The sequence below is a fragment of the Puntigrus tetrazona genome, chromosome 7, assembly GCF_018831695.1.
Source record: "Puntigrus tetrazona isolate hp1 chromosome 7, ASM1883169v1, whole genome shotgun sequence".
NCBI lineage: Eukaryota > Metazoa > Chordata > Actinopteri > Cypriniformes > Cyprinidae > Puntigrus > Puntigrus tetrazona.
This window is the reverse complement of record NC_056705.1, coordinates 359,053-377,107: the sequence shown is the minus strand read 5'-3', so window position 1 is coordinate 377,107 and position 18,055 is coordinate 359,053. Positions and strand designations below refer to the sequence as shown.

Below are 18,055 nucleotides of genomic sequence, written 5' to 3'. Positions count from 1 at the left end.
CCTACTTACAAGAGCGCCAATTTCATATGTAATTTATTAATACACAGACGGTAATTAACTTGTTTAGAACAAGATACTATTTAAAACCTCAAAATTAAAACTGAATAAAACACAAAAACAATGCTAAAATGATCACATAATTGAGGATAATTATTTCAAATGGATCAAAGGAGCTAACATAAAACATGCTTTTTTTTGAAGAAAAATGAAACAATGAATGAATCTATTAGGCTATAAGTCCTGCGACAGATGCATTACTGTAGCATCTTCTATATCCCGAGCGTTGACTCTGGTAATTATTGTCATGGAGACAGATGTGCAGACCAGATGATGTTGGGTACACACCATTGACCTCTTTCACATATTTTACATGTCCATTAGACAGATCATGCATGTATAATACACCTATTAGTAAGCGGTACAGCTAGTCGCAATGTCATCATGCTCTTAGTTTGATCTTTTTCACCCCTCACTAAGACAGCTGCTGCCTGCTATTATGTAACTGCCATGTTTATGTGTCCCATCAGAGCTGCATGCGTTCGCAGCTGAGCGTAGCCTCTTATAACTCGATCGTAATGAATTTTCAATTGTAGTTAGCTGGCTAAGGTAAACGCTTCTGTCTTTGAGGCAATTTGCTCCATGAAGCGTCTGCGGCCCAAATAGCATATCTGGCTCCACACTCATGCATTTGTTTTTGGGTGGAAATGATCATGGATACAACCCAATTGCCTCGGGGTTCTGAGAAAATGACAGGAAAATTGTTTGAAAACGATAGTCAAACAACGCAAGTCTGTTTTAGCAAAGATAAAAAAAGAAGAGGTCGCGCACAGAATATGGATGAGGTGAAAAGTGATGTGCCATACGAAAGTAATTGGTTCAAAACAAGCTATAAAGCTGGGGGTTATGTATAATTTTGCGTCACTCAAATTACAATTATTTGATATTGCACTGTTTTAACAAGTAGCCTCTTGCTCTGTCATTCTCACAGAATACATTAGGATAAAAGAGAAATGTCTGCAATTAACCACGGTTAATTGTTTTTGGTGTAACGAGGCTGATTTTAATTCTCCTCAAGGAGAACTCAGATACAATCTAAACCTAAATGCCTATTTTTGACTTGGAATAAAAAATAAATATAAAGACTTTTTAGTTCACAGTTAAAACATTTTCCCCTAGCAAAAGTCAGAAAACGGCGTGATAGATACATTTCCGATTTTATATCTCGCAAATTCGTACTTTTCCCTCTCAGAATTGTTTTTGCATAGATTCTGAGTTGTTTTTTTTCTGTCAGGGAATAAAAAGTGTACTCGGTAGAATTTTTTTTTTACGGCAGGGTAGCACCATACTTCATTTTTGATAGAAAACAAGGCTGTAAGGGACAGAAGTACAGTGTGTTCAATAGACTATACTGTTATTTAACAGCGTGCGGATTGTTCAGCTGATAAAACCATTTGCAAAAGAAAAACACCATAAAACATTTTTGAAAGTTTTGATACGATCTCGGACCTTGGTGCAGTTCATGCCATTTTAAAGAGAACATTTCTGAGGGAAAAAAAAAAGAACTTAAAAAACCCCTCCAAATTACCCCATTTTTTTATCCTGTGGCAGAAACAAACTTCCGCATCTTTGTCTCTTAACTGAGATGTGGTTTAAGACGTTTATGATCTGGCATTACACTGACAGAATATGGCATAAAGTTGATGTATTATTCAACAGATGGCTCTCCCATTTTTACTCCGGCAGATATTGATGTGCTGGCCTCCTTATCCCAATTAATGGAGTCACCACAGACATTTATCCACAAATGTTTAAGCAACCCGATTATAAATGGCATCCTTTAGCAGTAAACAAATTCCATGCCACTACTAATGAGAAATCAAGATTTGCATGTCAATTCTGCAGTCAAACTTAGGGATTCACAGCACACATGCAAAAGACACAAAACAAAGCCCAGGATCCAATCGGTCAGTGATCAAAGGGTGCTGTCCGACAAACACGGCGTCCGGGATGGAACGCACAAACATCAATGAGTTGAATACAATAACAAGGATTAGAAACAACAGCCTTTAAAGCCCGGAGGACAAGCAATCAGAATTCTGCCACCCCGATGAGCAGGTCCACAAGACTTATGCTAATCAAAGCCTGTCTTTTCCTCTTTCAGACCACATCTAAACCACGCAGGAGAAACTAAGAGAAAAAGAGCAAACGCCAGAAACAGCTCCGAGACGTTTGTTGTTCGCTTTTGGCCATGATGGATTGGACCGGCTCACAGCTGTGACTCAAGCTGCATCCAAAAACGACCAATAGACGTCAGAGACTGTTTGGACATCACAACCCCCAGACAATCTCTTCTGATAAACGGGAATGGTTTCCTACATTCAGTAATCACTGGGGCCGAGTGTGATTGAGGATATTTATTTGTTTTCTATAGGTGCAATGATTGAGTGTGGTTAAGAAGACACGGAGTGCATGTAGTTGAATGCGGACACACATTATGGATGTGGCGACCAAGGATCTGGATTCACGCTGCCTCCTACTGGTTTAACCGAGATAATAAATTTTAAAAAGGACAAGTAAATGCAAGAATCAAACAAATATGCAAATCCTTTTTTTTTTTAATCAACCAGTGTTTAAAAAAAAAACACTTATTAAACTCAATAAGAAAACATACAGGCTTGGCGAACTATACAAAGCAGTATGATATGTACAAGATTAAGCATTTAAATGCCATTTTAGTAACAACGTTCAATAACAACACGCAAGTAATGCCCTAGTATATCGTCTGTACTTAATCAGTTTTTGAAACACTGATAGGGTCACCACTGTGTACTGGTCAAGGATAACATGGTTTGCAAAAACAGCTGAACAGCCAAATGCACAATGGAAAACATGCATATACATGTAAATGCACACACATAAACGCTTTATTTCAAAAGATTAAAATATAACATTAAATAATATTTACAACGTTCAAAACATTACATATATTTTTTCGGGATCATTTCAAAAACCTCTCCAATTTTTCCAGACTCACTGTGGGGATCAATGCAACTTCAAAGAAAACCCTGTAGAAAAAAAAAAAACATTTAAATAAAATCAATCAATAACTCAGAATAATCAAATGCCACAATCTGGAGTATTTAAATATGAACAAAATGCTTCATTAGTCAAATGCTTTTAAGGAGTCAACATCTGCTGTAAGCAGGCGTAACTTTTAAAAAAATACACGTCAAAATGCCAATCGGGTTTGGGAAGAGCTTCAAAACAACATGGCAGTTATGTTGAGACTCAGATAAGCAAATAGAATAAAAATTTTCTAAACATGAATTATGACTAAACTTCATCCATCTAAACTTCTCAACTTAAGTATAATTTGTCCCAAATGCTTTCTTTGCAAGGCTTGCCAACAAACTTTAAAAGCACACATATATATATATATATATATATATATATATATATATATAATAAAAAAGACAAAGTCTGTTTAGACATAAACAGACCCAGCAAGAAACCTTTAAGTCAAAGCGTTATTTCAATGTCTTAGACAAGCGATGTCTTTGAACATTGCTGTATAGCATTTTGCTGGCATCTCCAACTATTCGATTTTTATAGACACAGCAAACAAAAACAAAAAAACCCAAAAGATTATAAACAAACACCAGTAACTCCATAGTAGTGTATTTGGATTACAAAGATCTATTTCATTTCAGAGATATTCGAAAATTTATAAAAACAAATCTATACGTTTAGGCCTTAGCTGGAGGGAGTAAAAAGTAAACAAAGAGCCTACTGTTCTGGTTACAAGCGCACAATTTAACCTGCACTGAAGACTTACTTGTGTGCATACTTGCTCCTGATGACGGCGAGTTTACTGTCCGGTGGGCTGATGAGCATATCGTGAAGTTTTCTGACCACGGGTACCAGATCCTCCACACTGTACCCAGAGTGGAACTGCAAACACGGTGTCTGGAACCGGAAGTAAAACATCAGGTCGAACCCCTCACACAAACACTGAAGCGTAATTGTGAAGATCAGAGGAGTCTAATGACTGTTACATAAGGGATGCGAGACTTTAAGGCTCCTGCCAAATACTTCATGATGTGAGAAGAAAATGCCCTCGAGCTGTCAATAATTTGAGCATATGATGGCAACAACATCTGGAGAATGTAAATGAATGTGAAACTGTGTTTTTTTTTTAAGGTAATTGAACTTCTTCATCTCTGACTTTTCCGTAGAGCCAAAAGGGATGCAAACCAATTACTCAAACGCTGGTAAACAAAGTCCAGCTTCACTCTCATTAACCAAAATACCTTTGTCACAGTCTTAAAAGGACAATCCAGCCCACTACTTAGAGCGTGAACGTGTGTGTGTGTGTGCGCGCAAGGGCAGAAAGTAACATCCGTAATGAGCAGTTACCAGACCATCACCGAGCTGTCATCAGCTTTAGCTCATTTAGTACTATCAGAAGAGCACAGAATACCCATCCCAGCATACTGGGATGTCGAACTTACTGTAAAAGTGTGTCTATCACCAAGGAACGGTGGCATCTTGTGAATATAAATGGTATGATTCATCAGCTCTTTGCTTGTGCATACATTTTAAAGGCAAATAGGTAAATACATACCCATACTCCAAGATCCTTAGTAACCAGAGCGATGAGCAGACAGGCAGAGGCGAGCAAAGAGGCTCTCACGGGCACAAACTCCATCTCCAGCAGACTCAGCTCACAAAAAAAGCGAGCCAGAGTCAGTGTGTCCATACCTGCATTCACACACTGCCGGGAGACGAGAGGCGGTTAATCATCACACACACACACGCCACGATGAGCATCCACACACTGACAAACTGCAGAGAGGTGAAGTAAAGTTTTATTCACATACAAAACACACACACACACACAAACACAGAGAGTCAGTAGCAGTGCCAATACCTTCAGGCCTTGCAGAAAAATACACAAAGCTCACCCAACCTTCCAAGATTTTGCTGTTTTCATTCTTGGCAAATTCAGACCACAATTACTAAAGGAAGTGCTTCAGTGAGCCATAGCATGAAATGATTAAAATGCAAACATCTTACATGTAAAACTGTACCAACTTGACTTAAATGTTCTATTCTTTAAAGGAACAGTTCATGCAAACTTTGACATTTTCCCCCCATCCTCATGTCATATAATTTTTTTTTTTTACACAATTTTCCAGTATTCTTTTTACATAAACCAACTGACGGTGGATATTGCTACTCAGCTCCAGACAAATTGATAAATAAAATAATTATAACACATTTAATAAATAGAATATATAGAACAAAAGATTATGCTCTTGCTGTTATTGTGGAGCTTAACAGCAATGGTTACTATGAACTGTCTCTGGAAAAAAAAAAATACCTACACAAATATTCTTCAACAATTTATTTTTTATTTAAGTGAACTATAGAAAAGTCTGAATTTGTCTACCATGCCCTAACTGCTTGGAAAAAAAAACAACAACACTTGTATAAAGTCCCTAGATAAAAGCTTTGGCATGAATAAGTGTAAGTGATCTGTTTTGCCTGCATGCTGTAATTGCTTTTCTTCAGAAAACTAAGCCCCCAATTAAAAAGGATTTTATTTTTATTGTGTTATTCTCTTAATTAAAGTTCTTATAATTGAATATAATGGCATTATTTGTCAATGCGTATTTAAGAAGCTAATTTCTTCGCAAAAAGAGCAATGAGGAAAACCTGCCATTCTGCCAGCGAACAAAAACACACAAAAGAAAACATTGTTAAATCGCATAGCTTTAACTAAAGCTCAATTAATTCAGCTGCTGAAAATGAGAATAGATCTGACAGCGGCAAACAGCAACAATCCGTGACAGCTGGTCATACACACACACACACACAGATTCCTCGGGGAATAGAGAGGAAACAAAGAGGTCACACCTGACAAACACAAAGACATTCAATGCACGCTACCCTGCGTGGTCTTTCTGACTTTGACAAACACACACACACACACACTTGATGTTAATCCTGTGTTGTGTCAACTGACTCCAAAGGAGTTCCACTTGTCTCTTCAGTAAGGCTATATGCGTGTGTTGTCTCTCACCTTGGCGTAGCGACGGAGGAAGCGGTATGGAACCGGAATATTGATGTCAAAGTTCAGCGCCTGCAGTATGCTGATTTCCATGGCGATGAGCTGAGAACGCTTGTAGGCATCATCACAAATATATAAGAAATCATCCACGCAAGGAGGAGCTCGCTCCTGTGAGGATACACCAGAGAGCTGATGGCTAACAACTGACAAATAACACAGTTTTTTTAAGCATGCAATGGGTATATTGTGCATGGTATGCAAAAACACAGTACACTGTGCATTTACTGCAACCCGCAACACAAGCTCATCCTTGACTTTCTTTGTCTAGTGAGAGGGTTGTGATTTTCAGTATTGCTTTTTAGACCCATTCAATCATACCGGCAAAAGGCATCTCTACACAAAATAGTACAGAATTGCACAAAAGAAGTTAAATTACAATTAAATTATTTTATTATTTCTGAAAAAAACAAATGGATGAGGAATATGCGACTATGGTTCACATATACATACAGTACACCCAAAATAAAAGTTTTTGTTGACAATATGAATGTGTCCTGTGTACATTATGGATGTATAAATACACCATATTTCCATGTGGATTTATATTATAAATATTTTCAATACATAACTTTCTTGCACATGCATTTATGTATACATAATACAAACAGTACACTTATGTAGGTTATGTAAATTTGAATAAAAAAAAGCAGAAAAATGATTTTAAAATTATATTTTTTATAGGTAATAAAAGAACCTGGCTTTAGACTTTAAGTGCACACTTTTAATGAATAACTACATTTCTATTAGGTTTTGTGTGTGCGTGTGTGAGATAATACCTGAATGACTAAGTCCTTGAGTAATTACGACTAAGCCCAGAAAAGTGCAAGTCTAAAGGAATGGCTTTCGGCTATCATAAGAAAGCATATGTCTTACCTCAAATTTAGAAGCAATGAGCATGGCAGTGGAACCAATGAGCTGTAAAGACTCCCGTTTGGCCTGGCTCGCAGCCAGATAATGATCCGTCATTTTCACAGCAAGGTACAGAGTCTCATGATTCAGCTCGAAATTCTCCTGCAGAACAGAGAGCGAGAATAAAGCCACATCACTGCTTAAGCCGCCAAAAGCCAACAACGTTTTACAAGACTTACGAGACCAGACCAAACACTTACCTGGACCTCAACCAGCCAGTCCACAAGAATAGCTCTCATATTGCTGTTCAGATTTGTCTGATCAGCCATGTAGTCGTGCAAGACAAACTTTTCCTGCAAATAAAAGAAATACAACTCTTCAGCTTGTTGTTGTCTGTTCTTCGATTTGCTAGATCATTAACGAACTCACTACTAAACCAACCTCTCTGCTCTTGAGGTAGTCAAAAATATTTTTGGCATACTCCACTGTATGTGTGGAGTCACTGAGATGCTCTGAATCAATGTCAAACTCAGGGGGGATCTGAAAGACAGAAGATACAAAGTTTTTAAACGAGAAAACTAAATCTAAACTCATGATAACCCCGAAAACAATAAAGAATAAGCCCAGCGGGAAGAATTTAATGAGTGATCTTTAATTACATTAGCATTCATTTGAATGTATTTTTTCATTTCTGCTTCCACGTTTAATGCAAGAAGTCTGTGGGGTTTCTTTTTGGCAGTAAACAGCTACAATTTTTTAAACACCTCCGAACAAATGGGCATTTACATTCCCATAAATAATCACATTTGTGTCAATTCTGTCATGATTTAATAATATCCTGATCTTAATGGAATCAGTCCATCTTACCTCTGGAGGCAGCAGATGTGGAGGAACTGGGGCTTTGGATGGAGGTTCTTTCAGCTTCTCAATATTGGATTCCACATTCTTCAGTTCCTCTAACTTTTCCTCCGAACTGATCACAGATCTGGGAGAAGAAACGATAAACAATCTGCATATTCTGAGCCAACCATCTCAAAGTACTTGCAAAACGCCTCAGGTGTAAGGTAGGGTAAAGATAAAGAGGCGATGAAACATGACTTACTTTAAGTTGATATCATTCTTAGAAAGTACAGAGACCTTCTTCTGCAGCTTCTTGACGGGATCCTTTTTCTTGATGGGATTGCTCAGCTCAATCTTGTGCGCCTTTTAACAAAAATGCATTTTAAGAGTTTGAAAGTGTTTTCATTAGAAAACAATCTGCTGACATTTTGTTAAAATAAGCCAAATCAATCAAACTGGTTTGATCTGAGATACTCCGAGAATGAATTGAAGGTGTTAGAAAATGGTGAATAGAGCCATCATTATAATTTGCATATGAGAGCACCTCACCTGGAAACCAGACCCACCAAAGGAGTACCCATTTAATAAAAAGTGAGATCTCCCGTGTACAGTCAGTAATTTACTGCTCGGGTATGAATGGGATTTCAATGAACTCACGAGACATGCAAAATCTGTGCTGATTTGCACCATTCAAGCAAACTCCTGGTGTTAGTGGGGTTACAAGATAGACACTTAACACTTACTGGTTTGACATCATCAGAATCAAACCGAGGGGCCAAAAAACACTGAGAGACAGCCTAATCAGGCAACACGAAAGCAATGAAACTGTGGTGCATATACACAAAAGCATGTATGAACAATTTTTTTTTTAAATAAAAATAACAAATAGCACCCTTACATTGGTGATGTCCACAAAAGCAGTTCTTTTCTTAGGGGCCCCTTGAGGAGGAGAAGATGAGCGCTTGGTCTGAGGGCCATCCTGCTTAAACACATCAATACAATATCGATCAGATCAAAAACAATCAAATCAGCAAAGCTCTAATTCGTTTTCTCGTTGTATACCTGGTTCTCCAGTCCTTTGGGGTAAAGTTTGGGGATTTTACTAGTGGTGGGCTTCTTTCCTCTAGAAAACGGCATGTTGCAGTTCTTCTGATCCTTCAGTTATACCCTATTTAAATCGTGAAGCATACGAATTATGAATTAAACACTGAAGATCACTAGCGATGTAGTGCACATTTAAATCGAACACACACGCTCGTTGTGCACGTGTAGGTTACTAAACTTTCAAACAAAGCTTGGTATAGAATTGTTTTGACCACAGGTAGCATCAAGTCCGTCGTTAAACAACAAAACGCGAGCGACTGTTTCGTTTAGTTTTGTGACAAATTTCAAAACTGCGCAAAAACGATCTTACCGTTTCACGATACGCTGAACGACCCCAATTAATGCAGGATATTTTTTTAATAGAGAATATGTGCAAACATTCACAAATAGTACAAAAGCTCTTCAGAATGAAACAGACACACCGCTCTACTGTCTGCGTGCGTCCAAAACTACACGCAGCGATTTGATTGGCCCACTGCACCTCGCTGTAGGCCAATGTGTGTCGAGCTAGGATGCCGTTGTTAAGGGGCGGGACAATAGAATTTTCAAAAACACCCTAGCAACCAATAGGAATAGAGCTCGCCTTCCTTTGACTTTTGAGTAGGAGGACGTTGATAGGAATGTTTGGTAATGACACCAACCGAGGTTCTGTTTATTGGATAAAATAATTTTAATAACGTTACGTAACTGCATCGCTTATTGTGAACATTAGTTATATTATTGTCAAAAAAAGTTATATTATTGCCTTCACAATGAAGCCACACCTCCCAGCCGTCCACAAAGTGCACGTCTTTCACACAGGAAATCAGCAGCATAGTCTGCAAACTGCCTGTGGCCCCATCATTCACATACTAAGGTCTATCAAGACGATCTTGTTTAACTGATGTTCCACAAGGTATGGAAAAAAAGGTATTTTTACCAGTGTATAAAGTGCTGAATTGATTTAGTTAATTATTATCTTATCAATTTATGTTTTCATAATTTATCATAAATATATCTGTTTTTGAAAATAGATTTTCGCTTCTTACTTTTGCAAGTTATTTTGTACAAGACGGATTCAGTTCTATCTCAGTACTATAAAATACGGGGATGAAAATCATATCAGGCAATTAAAAAAGCCATGTTATACGACATTTCATATTAAGTGACATCTATTACTGATGTCTTTCATACTCTGATCAGCATTTTACTTTCTACAATCAAAAAGTAATTTTAAAAGTTGTTTCTCAATACTTCAATACTACTTCTCAATATCTTTTAGCAATACCAGGAAAAATTACGAATCCCACCTTCTACAATTTATTTAATGGGGCATTTGATGTCAAAGAGCATTGCATTTCAAAGGACGAGTTCGATCGCACATTTTATTGCTGCGTACAAAATTTCCATCATCTGTGGTTTATCTCCTTTGAGTGTTTCATGTTTCTTTTGAAAATGTCAAAGTATTATAATACATAAACAATCGATTAGAAACCCAAAGACTTTTCAAGGTGATGTCCTCCACAAGACCTTTTATTTCCAATTCTTTTTAAATGACTTCTCAAAATCTAACTTGAGACGACTGCAGCTAACAGGTTATGCATGTGTTGTAGCGTTCATCGCCAAATTAAATAAATATGTGGGTGCTGCCGCTGACTCAAAGTGATTTACAAGTGTTAGCCTGCGTTGATGTTTATCGGAGCTTAAACAGACATCCTCTCAAAGGCGCTTTTCTGTTTCTCTTCACACTCTTAAGGCAACCTTTGTTTTATTGGGTAAAGGTATGCTTTATGATCTAGAACAATGAACTTTCATATCAGTCTTAATTATTAAGAGAAAGTCTGCAGAAAAATGTAAACTGAAACATCTACCCCATCTACTTTCATACTTTCCTGTCAGTCACATGACTTAGTTCCTGTAAGAGCAATTCTCTGATCACTTGCGGTTTTCAGTTCTTTTTCCGCTCATTCGAGACTCGCTTTTCTTTCGTTGTTCTTGGATTAATTTAGTTGGTCAAATATCAGTGTTTTGATTTCAAATGTACTTTACTTTGCTTATTGTTATTCCTGATCTCATATTTCACCGTTATTAAATGTTCAGCTCTCTAGACAAACACTTTACAAGTTAACGTTATCTATGGATGACATAAGGTGTTTATAGGGTGCGACTATACATTATATACATACCATTACAGATTGTTTTTCAAAAAAAAAAAAAAAAAAACAAGGCTTCCTTTGTCCTCAGCGATAACTTAATAATATCATGTACCACAAGAGGATTGCTCAATCATGCTCTTGAAGATTTACCTCCAAAGAATCATGGCCTTCAGTATCACTCGAAAATGAGGGTTGGAAAAGAGTTGGAACAAAATTATGTAGGTTGTTATGTATCCAGGAGCATTATTAGGCAACCCAACAGTAGAATATCAATGAACTTCTGTTAGCCTGTTGTCCTGAAATACAAAATAAATGATCAAAAACTAAATAAAAAAAAACATTATTATTAGGTAAGCAAAGATTTAAAAAATGACTCACAGTGATAAGCCAGTAATTATTTGGCAAAAATAATTTGATGATTTGTGCAATTATTACCAACACTAAATTATATCTTGTTCTATGTCATTTTCAGATGATTAATGAGGATTGGCTGTGCAGCTCATTAAAGCTATGTGATCTAGTCACCGCTTCACAATCTGCTCACTCCGATGTAAGTAAGAAATTTTAGCACAGTATTTAGTATAAAAGTATATTAAAGCATTCATGTAAATACTTTACAGTTTGTAAGACATTTTATTCTCTTCTAAATTTAGTTTACAACTATTTAGCACCATAGAAAAACAGCTAAAATGTAAAAGTAGAAATTGTTCCCTATATAAATTGTACCATCAACCTGCTGAAAGTCAAGTCTTTCAATTTTTCTGTTATGACCTTCCCAGGAATCTGCACAGTTAGTAATCAATGGTGATTCATACCCACAACCTACTTATAACCCATCATCAATCCAACACACTTTGGAAACATACAGCCATTTGCTGGATGTAACATTAGAACAGAACTTAGAGCCCATTCAACACTTTGCACAGAAGACTGCCAAAACTATTATAGATTCAGCCATCAGAATCAGAGACCCAAGAGAATCCATCAAACTGAGAGGGGACGATGTTGAGATGCTGGCTGAAGAGTTGACTTTACAAGTCTGCTGCAAAGCATTGGAGGAGATGGAGAGGCATCATAATTCTGATGATCTACCATCCAAAAATGTGGATGATAAAGAGGGGACTTATGGAAATGCAGGGAATAACTGTGACAGACACACATCTGAAATGAAAACAGACAACAAGATGGAAGAATATGATGATTCGTCTACCACAGTATATGCTACTTCGTTGAAAAGCATGGCTAGTCTGGGCTCTATCGAGTACCCCGATGCTCCTCCAAGCACCCCTCTACTTCCAGAGATGATCAGGAGTCGAGCCAGTTTCACAAGGAAGCTTAAAGGAGGACTGGCTAAAGAGTTCCTTCCTTCACCCCCTCCACCGACCCCCAAAGATCACATGCAACCATTAATGGAGAACCAAGTAATAGAAGCATCCGTTGACTTCATGGTGAGACTGATACGCTCGCTTTCAATTGAGTGCTGTCGAAATGGAGCTCTGGAAGAAGATGAGAACGGAGAAGTTGCTAATGGTGGACTTCAAAATGACGTTCCCGGGCTAACTGACTACGCAGCTCAAATTTCTGCAGATATCCTTGATTTTATCACCACAAACGAGATAGGAGGAAAGCAAGGTTGTGTGCAAAGCATTGCTGACCAATTAGCAAGTGAAACTGTCACAACGTCTCTAGCCGAGGTGATGGTGAGGGGAGAAAGGAAAGTTTTGGAAGAACAAACAACTTCATACTCAACGTATAAGGTAGATGTGGATCCGGACACAAGGTCTAAGATCTCTGCAACAGACAGGGTGAAAGTTTTAGCTAGTGAGCTAATCATTAATGCTGTGGTTCATGCTTTTGCTAAGCTAGGAGAGGGTGTGTTTAAACATGGAAACCAGCCACATCTTTTGGGCCAAGCTGTAGAACTGCAGCCATGGGAAGAAAAGAGATATTCAAACACAGCGTGTAAAGCCTCAATCAACTCCCACAAAGCCAAACCCCTCAGATGTTGCAACGATAAATCAGAACTGAACCCTATTACAGATGACGCCATAAAAGTGAAATCATCGGTAGACACATTTGCCAACGACTTTGCAGAAGACGTGCTTCAGCATTCTGTGCGTGATGCTTCCAGCTTACTGTTTAACTATAAGCAATCTCAGGCAGCAGAATTTGGCCCAGAGAAAGAGCTAAAACCATGGGTAATCAAGATGTGTGCTGGGGAAAGTCCTGTCCAGGAACTGCAGTGTGCTCTACTCTGGGCCGCAGCCTCTCAGAAAGGGTCTAAAGCGCTTCAGTTTGAGTTTCCAGACAAAAGCCTTCAACAAAAGGTACAGAATATTACAGTTTTCCAGATTTTATACAGCCTAATAAAGGAAAAGTTCCCTGCATGTAACACTGTTTGCTTTAAAGCCATTTACACCAAGGACAAGAACTATAATGGTTACCAAGTTTTAAACATCATTCTAATTCTGTGAGAAAAGGAAAGTCCACATCACAGCTATAACAATAATGATGAATAACAGAAAAATAATTACTTTGGAATCACTTTCACAATCATTTTTTTCCAACTCGTGAACAATAAAAATACTGACAGCCAATTCTTCCGACTTTAAAGAGTTTGAGCATTTAAAGCATCAGATGACAAAACTATACTGTTTGCTTATAAAGTATGTTAGCACCCATTGGTGTGTACTTTAAAATAATCATTCTTGATAAGACACATGCATTTATACTGAAAATATTATTTTGATAGCGACCCTTAATCATTTTAAGCTTTTTAATATTTTTTTTGTAATAATTGTAAGCATTTTCTTTCAAAATAGTAAGCAAAAGAAAACATTTCATCCCAAATCCGTTTTTGAAATATAGGCTGCCTTGGATTTTATCCTGAAAAACCGACGATATTACAACTCATACAATTTTGCAAATAATACAGTTGCTGAGATATGAGATAATAGTTTTGAATTTATCAACATTAGTCTGAATTCGTATTGGAAATCAAATGTTATTATTTTATACAGGCTTTCTGTATTCTGTATCATATTTTAGCAGAATAATTAAATTCAGAAAAATGAAACATTTTGACACAATTAAATAAATACAATAAAACATGTGAGTAATAATAGTAATAATAATAGGTTAAAAACCCAGAAGTAAACTGAATAGATTTTTCTTTCAGAAAAGGATTTTGTAAATCATTTTTAATCATTTTTAAGTTGTTAAACTGACTTACCACATTTTACAACTTTCTTAGTTGCCATCTTATACAATAGCATTGAGCTTATTACAAAAATATAAGGAAGCACTATAATTGTTTAATGGCATTAAGTATACTACCCATACAAGCTGAAACGCTTTAGTAGAGCCAATCATCATAATTAAAATCCTCACAATGAATTCTATAACTTTCATGATAAAATAATTGTATTACTTTTTATTACTTTCCCGTAGCTTTGCAGACTCTCTCGGAGCGCCCGTCTGAATGGCTGGACGGTGGGCGCTTTGATGACTTCTCTCGAAGAGCTTTGTGACATGCAGCATGAGACCAGCAGAGGGCTCTATAAGAGCTCCGATTCTCTCCTGGAGCATCTGCAGCACCTGATTGACAGTGTGCGTTTGAACTGAATTTGAATCTGTACCCTTTGCAGATCTGGTCAGTGAAAAAAAGACGAAAAAGGCACACATTAATCTTCATCCACGCAATCTTTCACATCCCAAACGTTAATAAAAGGAGACAAATTTATAACAAAGCATACGCAGTCATAATCAATTTCACTCTGACCCACAGAAAATGAGCCCTTAAAGACGAAACAGCTGCATGCACGCTGTCTGTTCTCCCCGTCCAAGCGCTCAAACCAAAGCCATTATTAGGTAAGCTTAAATCTGACTACAAATCAGCCTTGGAAGTTACTACCACCCAAAACAGACTTACACATTCTTGACATATTCAAAGATCCTTTATGCTGTATGTCCCCCTGTTGTTATTTTTCTAAAATATATCAATAAAGTGCCTGAAAATGATAAAGTGAATGCTGTTTTGTGATGGAGCCGTGCAGAGCTTTGCGGGGTGTGTAAAAAGCAGGACTATTTTACTGCATCCCATTAATACTCCCCAAGCACTGATACCTAACATGGCAGGAATGCGCTTTAGCGAAAACCTGCATCCCACTCACTCCCACTCTTGGCGACCACGGCTTGAAAATCAGGGACACGCACACAAAATCACACATACTCATTCTCTGACCCTCTGCCTCGTTCTATCAGTCTCCCTGACACGCTCCTTCTTTCACTCTCTCTCTCTCTCTCCCCGCACACACACACACACTCACACACGCATATTCTCATACACAAGGGGGACTGACTTCACAGCTGCAGTGTCAGTGAAGACACAATGGCTTTCAGTCCGGCCCCGTTATATGCATCTGGAGAAGTGTTTGTTCCAATGTCTGAGGAACCTTCGCTGCCAAAAATGAGAGACGGCGAAAAAAACGTGCATAAGGAAAAAAGATAGCAGGAAAAGGGAGTGGGGAAGAGAGAGAAGGGGCGAAGCGATTGCAACAGAGCTGACACATATAGAGTCAAATGGATCATGGGGGTTCTGGAAAATCTCCCAACACCCCCCCTCACCCTTTTCCCCAAGCTATGACGCATCGATTTATTCTCTACAATGAGAGCCAGACACATGTACAGGAATTCCTTACACTAAACAGGCCTCATAGACTTAATGTACTCATATATTTTCTATTCGTATCACTCAAGCCTAGCGAAGCACTGAAGCGCTGCGACTTAAGTCAACAGGGATGGAGTGCAATCCTTCGTATTTGTATGATCAAACGGGTTGTGAAGGAGCCGGAGGAGAAGGGAGACCGCATAAAAGACTAAATAAATTAAAAAGAGTACCGTACATTTAACGTGTTTGCTCTGGAGGATAGGGACGCGTATGCAGCTTCACTCTTTGTAGGCCCTATCTATTATGACTATAAGGTCATCACGTGTAAAGCACGACATTTTCTCTGTGATCTGCAGTCTGTAATGTGATACAACGCATGTCACGCTACATTAAAGGGATAGTTCAGTCAAAAACCAAAAACTCTTTGTCATTTACTCACCCTCTTGTAGATCCAAATTGGTTTGAATTACTTGCTTTCTGCAAAAGAAAAAAGGAGGGGAAAACAGGACAATTTTCTGAAAATTGGCTCAAAAGTGTTTTTGTCCATTTTGAGATGACTCTCGCTGCATGGACAAAGCACGTTTGGTCATTTTGTCACTTTTGGTCATCTTTCTTTCAGACTAGTGAATCCATCTCCATCTATAAATATAAATCACACTGAGCTTTTTTGCACTTCAGTAGCACACCAAACGCTTTGCTTTATTCCTATCTATACTAATAATGTTTTTACAGAGGTGTATCATTTGTATATATTATATAGCATTTTATCAAAGTTTTTATTCTAGATTTTGAAAGTATTTTCTAACCGATGGGAGTGAAGAAACTGTAGTATGTCAGCAAAAAAGAAACACGAATTTTGAACCTGACTTTAATCAGTGTTCGGGAAATGTATGCAAATGAGTGCATATTTAATTAGATAATGTCTTGCATGCCTGCTTAAGCATAGCATTTCAGAAATCTTGCAAAAACACAAAACAATTGTCTTGATGTATTGTGATTCTGTATAGCTCAGCGTGTACCACTGTGTCTTACTTTTCAGACTTTACAGAGTTAAGACCAGTCTTCGAGAAAATAAATGCGATGACTACATTTTAAAACTACTCTAGGAAGTTAATCTGTTGACAACACTAAATGACACCGCTAACTGTTTTTACAAACAATCAGTAGCAGACGTGAGAGATCCGGCCCTAAGGAGATGTCTCACATATATCTATTAATTGCTCACCCCTTCCATAGCCGAGCTCCGCGATGATCTCCTGTTTGGTGCAAGCATCTGTCTGGTTGGTTTCTCCAGCTGACCACAGGCCTCGACCAACCGAACATCTGACATCAGACATCTGTCTTCCATCTCCGCTATGATGCTAGTATAGACAAACACGCTCCGGCTCACACACGATGCTCGTCTCCTGCTGTTTATGGATAAAACAGACAGAAAGGCTGCAGATATATTTACAGTGTGTTGAGAGGAGTGATGTTTCGTGTCCCTTCAGATTTACTGTGGACCGTTTATCTCAAGACGACTGGAATGTTCAAAACGAATGAAGAATGCCAGTGATAAATGTAATTTATTAGACGTACTCAAAGTCTTCCATCTTCAGTGGTTTTAGTCAGATGTACACTAGGTCATATTTCCTTTTTTTCTTAATATATTTCACCTTTACACAAACAAGGTAAAGTGTCAGGAAGGCAGATCCCCTGCATTTGTCATCTTGTTGATCTCAGTCACACAGGCCACAAGCAATCCAGTTTGCTAATATATGTAAAGCCCAGGTTTAACATTAATTTTTAAGACTAACTATAAATTTATATAATACAGCTAAAGTGTTATATAAATATAGACTAGAGGTTTTACCCTGTTTCACAATAACATCTTAAATCAAAGTTTATAGTTATAGGGGGGTTACTTAAAAACGGGAAGAACAACAAACCAGCGTAGGCTTACTGAAACCAAGCATTCTTAACCAGGGAGAAGGGTCCACCAGGGGGCCCCAGCAAACTTCCAAGGGGGCCTCAAGTTTACTTAAAAGGATTTAAAATAAGATAACAAAAAAAAAAATAGAATAAGTAAAAAAGAATAAGTAATAACAAAAGATACAAATCAAGATTTCATATTGTAATTTACCCATATTTTTAGTTATATTATTATCTTTTATTTTATTTTTATAATTTATTCATTTTCGAAGCAGAAGCGTTTGCAGTTCATAAATACTATAATTTGTTCACTCATTAATAATATGAAGAACGCTTTTACTTCACGGAACCATATGCAATAACTTTATGTTTAGGAGTATATGAAAGACACGTTCACTAGCAGCGCTCACAATA

At 37.7% G+C, this 18,055-nt stretch overlaps 2 protein-coding genes across 5 annotated transcripts; one reads left to right on the top strand and one right to left on the bottom strand.

The window, feature by feature from the left end:
- Nucleotides 1-2,908: 2,908 nt before the first annotated feature.
- Nucleotides 2,909-9,393, bottom strand: ccnb3 (cyclin B3). 2 transcript variants are annotated; one of them, XM_043243482.1, is made up of 13 exons: nucleotides 9,237-9,393; nucleotides 8,885-8,990; nucleotides 8,721-8,801; nucleotides 8,566-8,619; nucleotides 8,085-8,185; nucleotides 7,850-7,967; nucleotides 7,424-7,522; nucleotides 7,243-7,335; nucleotides 7,007-7,144; nucleotides 6,086-6,241; nucleotides 4,625-4,774; nucleotides 3,836-3,966; nucleotides 2,909-3,065 (listed from the first exon to the last, which is right to left on the bottom strand). In XM_043243482.1, the coding sequence occupies exons 2-13, from the start codon at nucleotides 8,957-8,959 to the stop codon at nucleotides 2,999-3,001; spliced, it is 1,263 nt and encodes a 420-aa protein (XP_043099417.1). In that variant the 5' UTR covers nucleotides 8,960-8,990; nucleotides 9,237-9,393; the 3' UTR covers nucleotides 2,909-2,998. The 2 variants fall into 2 exon arrangements, with proteins under 2 accessions (XP_043099417.1, XP_043099418.1); XM_043243483.1 differs by lacking the exon at nucleotides 8,566-8,619.
- A 319-nt stretch (nucleotides 9,394-9,712) lies between these two features.
- si:dkey-171c9.3 lies at nucleotides 9,713-15,085 on the top strand. 3 transcript variants are annotated; one of them, XM_043245930.1, is made up of 5 exons: nucleotides 9,713-9,821; nucleotides 11,534-11,611; nucleotides 11,841-13,388; nucleotides 14,512-14,713; nucleotides 14,849-15,085. In XM_043245930.1, the coding sequence occupies exons 1-4, from the start codon at nucleotides 9,810-9,812 to the stop codon at nucleotides 14,683-14,685; spliced, it is 1,812 nt and encodes a 603-aa protein (XP_043101865.1). In that variant the 5' UTR covers nucleotides 9,713-9,809; the 3' UTR covers nucleotides 14,686-14,713; nucleotides 14,849-15,085. The 3 variants fall into 3 exon arrangements, with proteins under 3 accessions (XP_043101865.1, XP_043101862.1, XP_043101863.1); XM_043245927.1 differs by having other exon boundaries at nucleotides 14,512-15,085; XM_043245928.1 differs by having other exon boundaries at nucleotides 9,736-9,835; nucleotides 14,512-15,085.
- The last annotated feature ends 2,970 nt before the right edge of the window (nucleotides 15,086-18,055 follow it).

Excerpts from the sequence above, each read along its gene's own strand:
- si:dkey-171c9.3 (XM_043245930.1), top strand. Across the intron at positions 11,612-11,840 it reads CACAATCTGCTCACTCCGAT|GAATCTGCACAGTTAGTAAT; the intron begins GTAAGTAAGAAA and ends TGACCTTCCCAG. Across the intron at positions 13,389-14,511 it reads ACAAAAGCCTTCAACAAAAG|CTTTGCAGACTCTCTCGGAG; the intron begins GTACAGAATATT and ends ACTTTCCCGTAG.
- ccnb3 (XM_043243482.1), bottom strand. The coding sequence starts at position 8,959 with ATGCCGTTTTCTAGAGGAAAGAAGCCCACCACTAGTAAAATCCCCAAA. Across the intron at positions 8,186-8,565 it reads ATTCTGATGATGTCAAACCA|GCGCACAAGATTGAGCTGAG; the intron begins GTAAGTGTTAAG and ends TTTTGTTAAAAG. Across the intron at positions 7,145-7,242 it reads ACTGGCTGGTTGAGGTCCAG|GAGAATTTCGAGCTGAATCA; the intron begins GTAAGTGTTTGG and ends TCTGTTCTGCAG.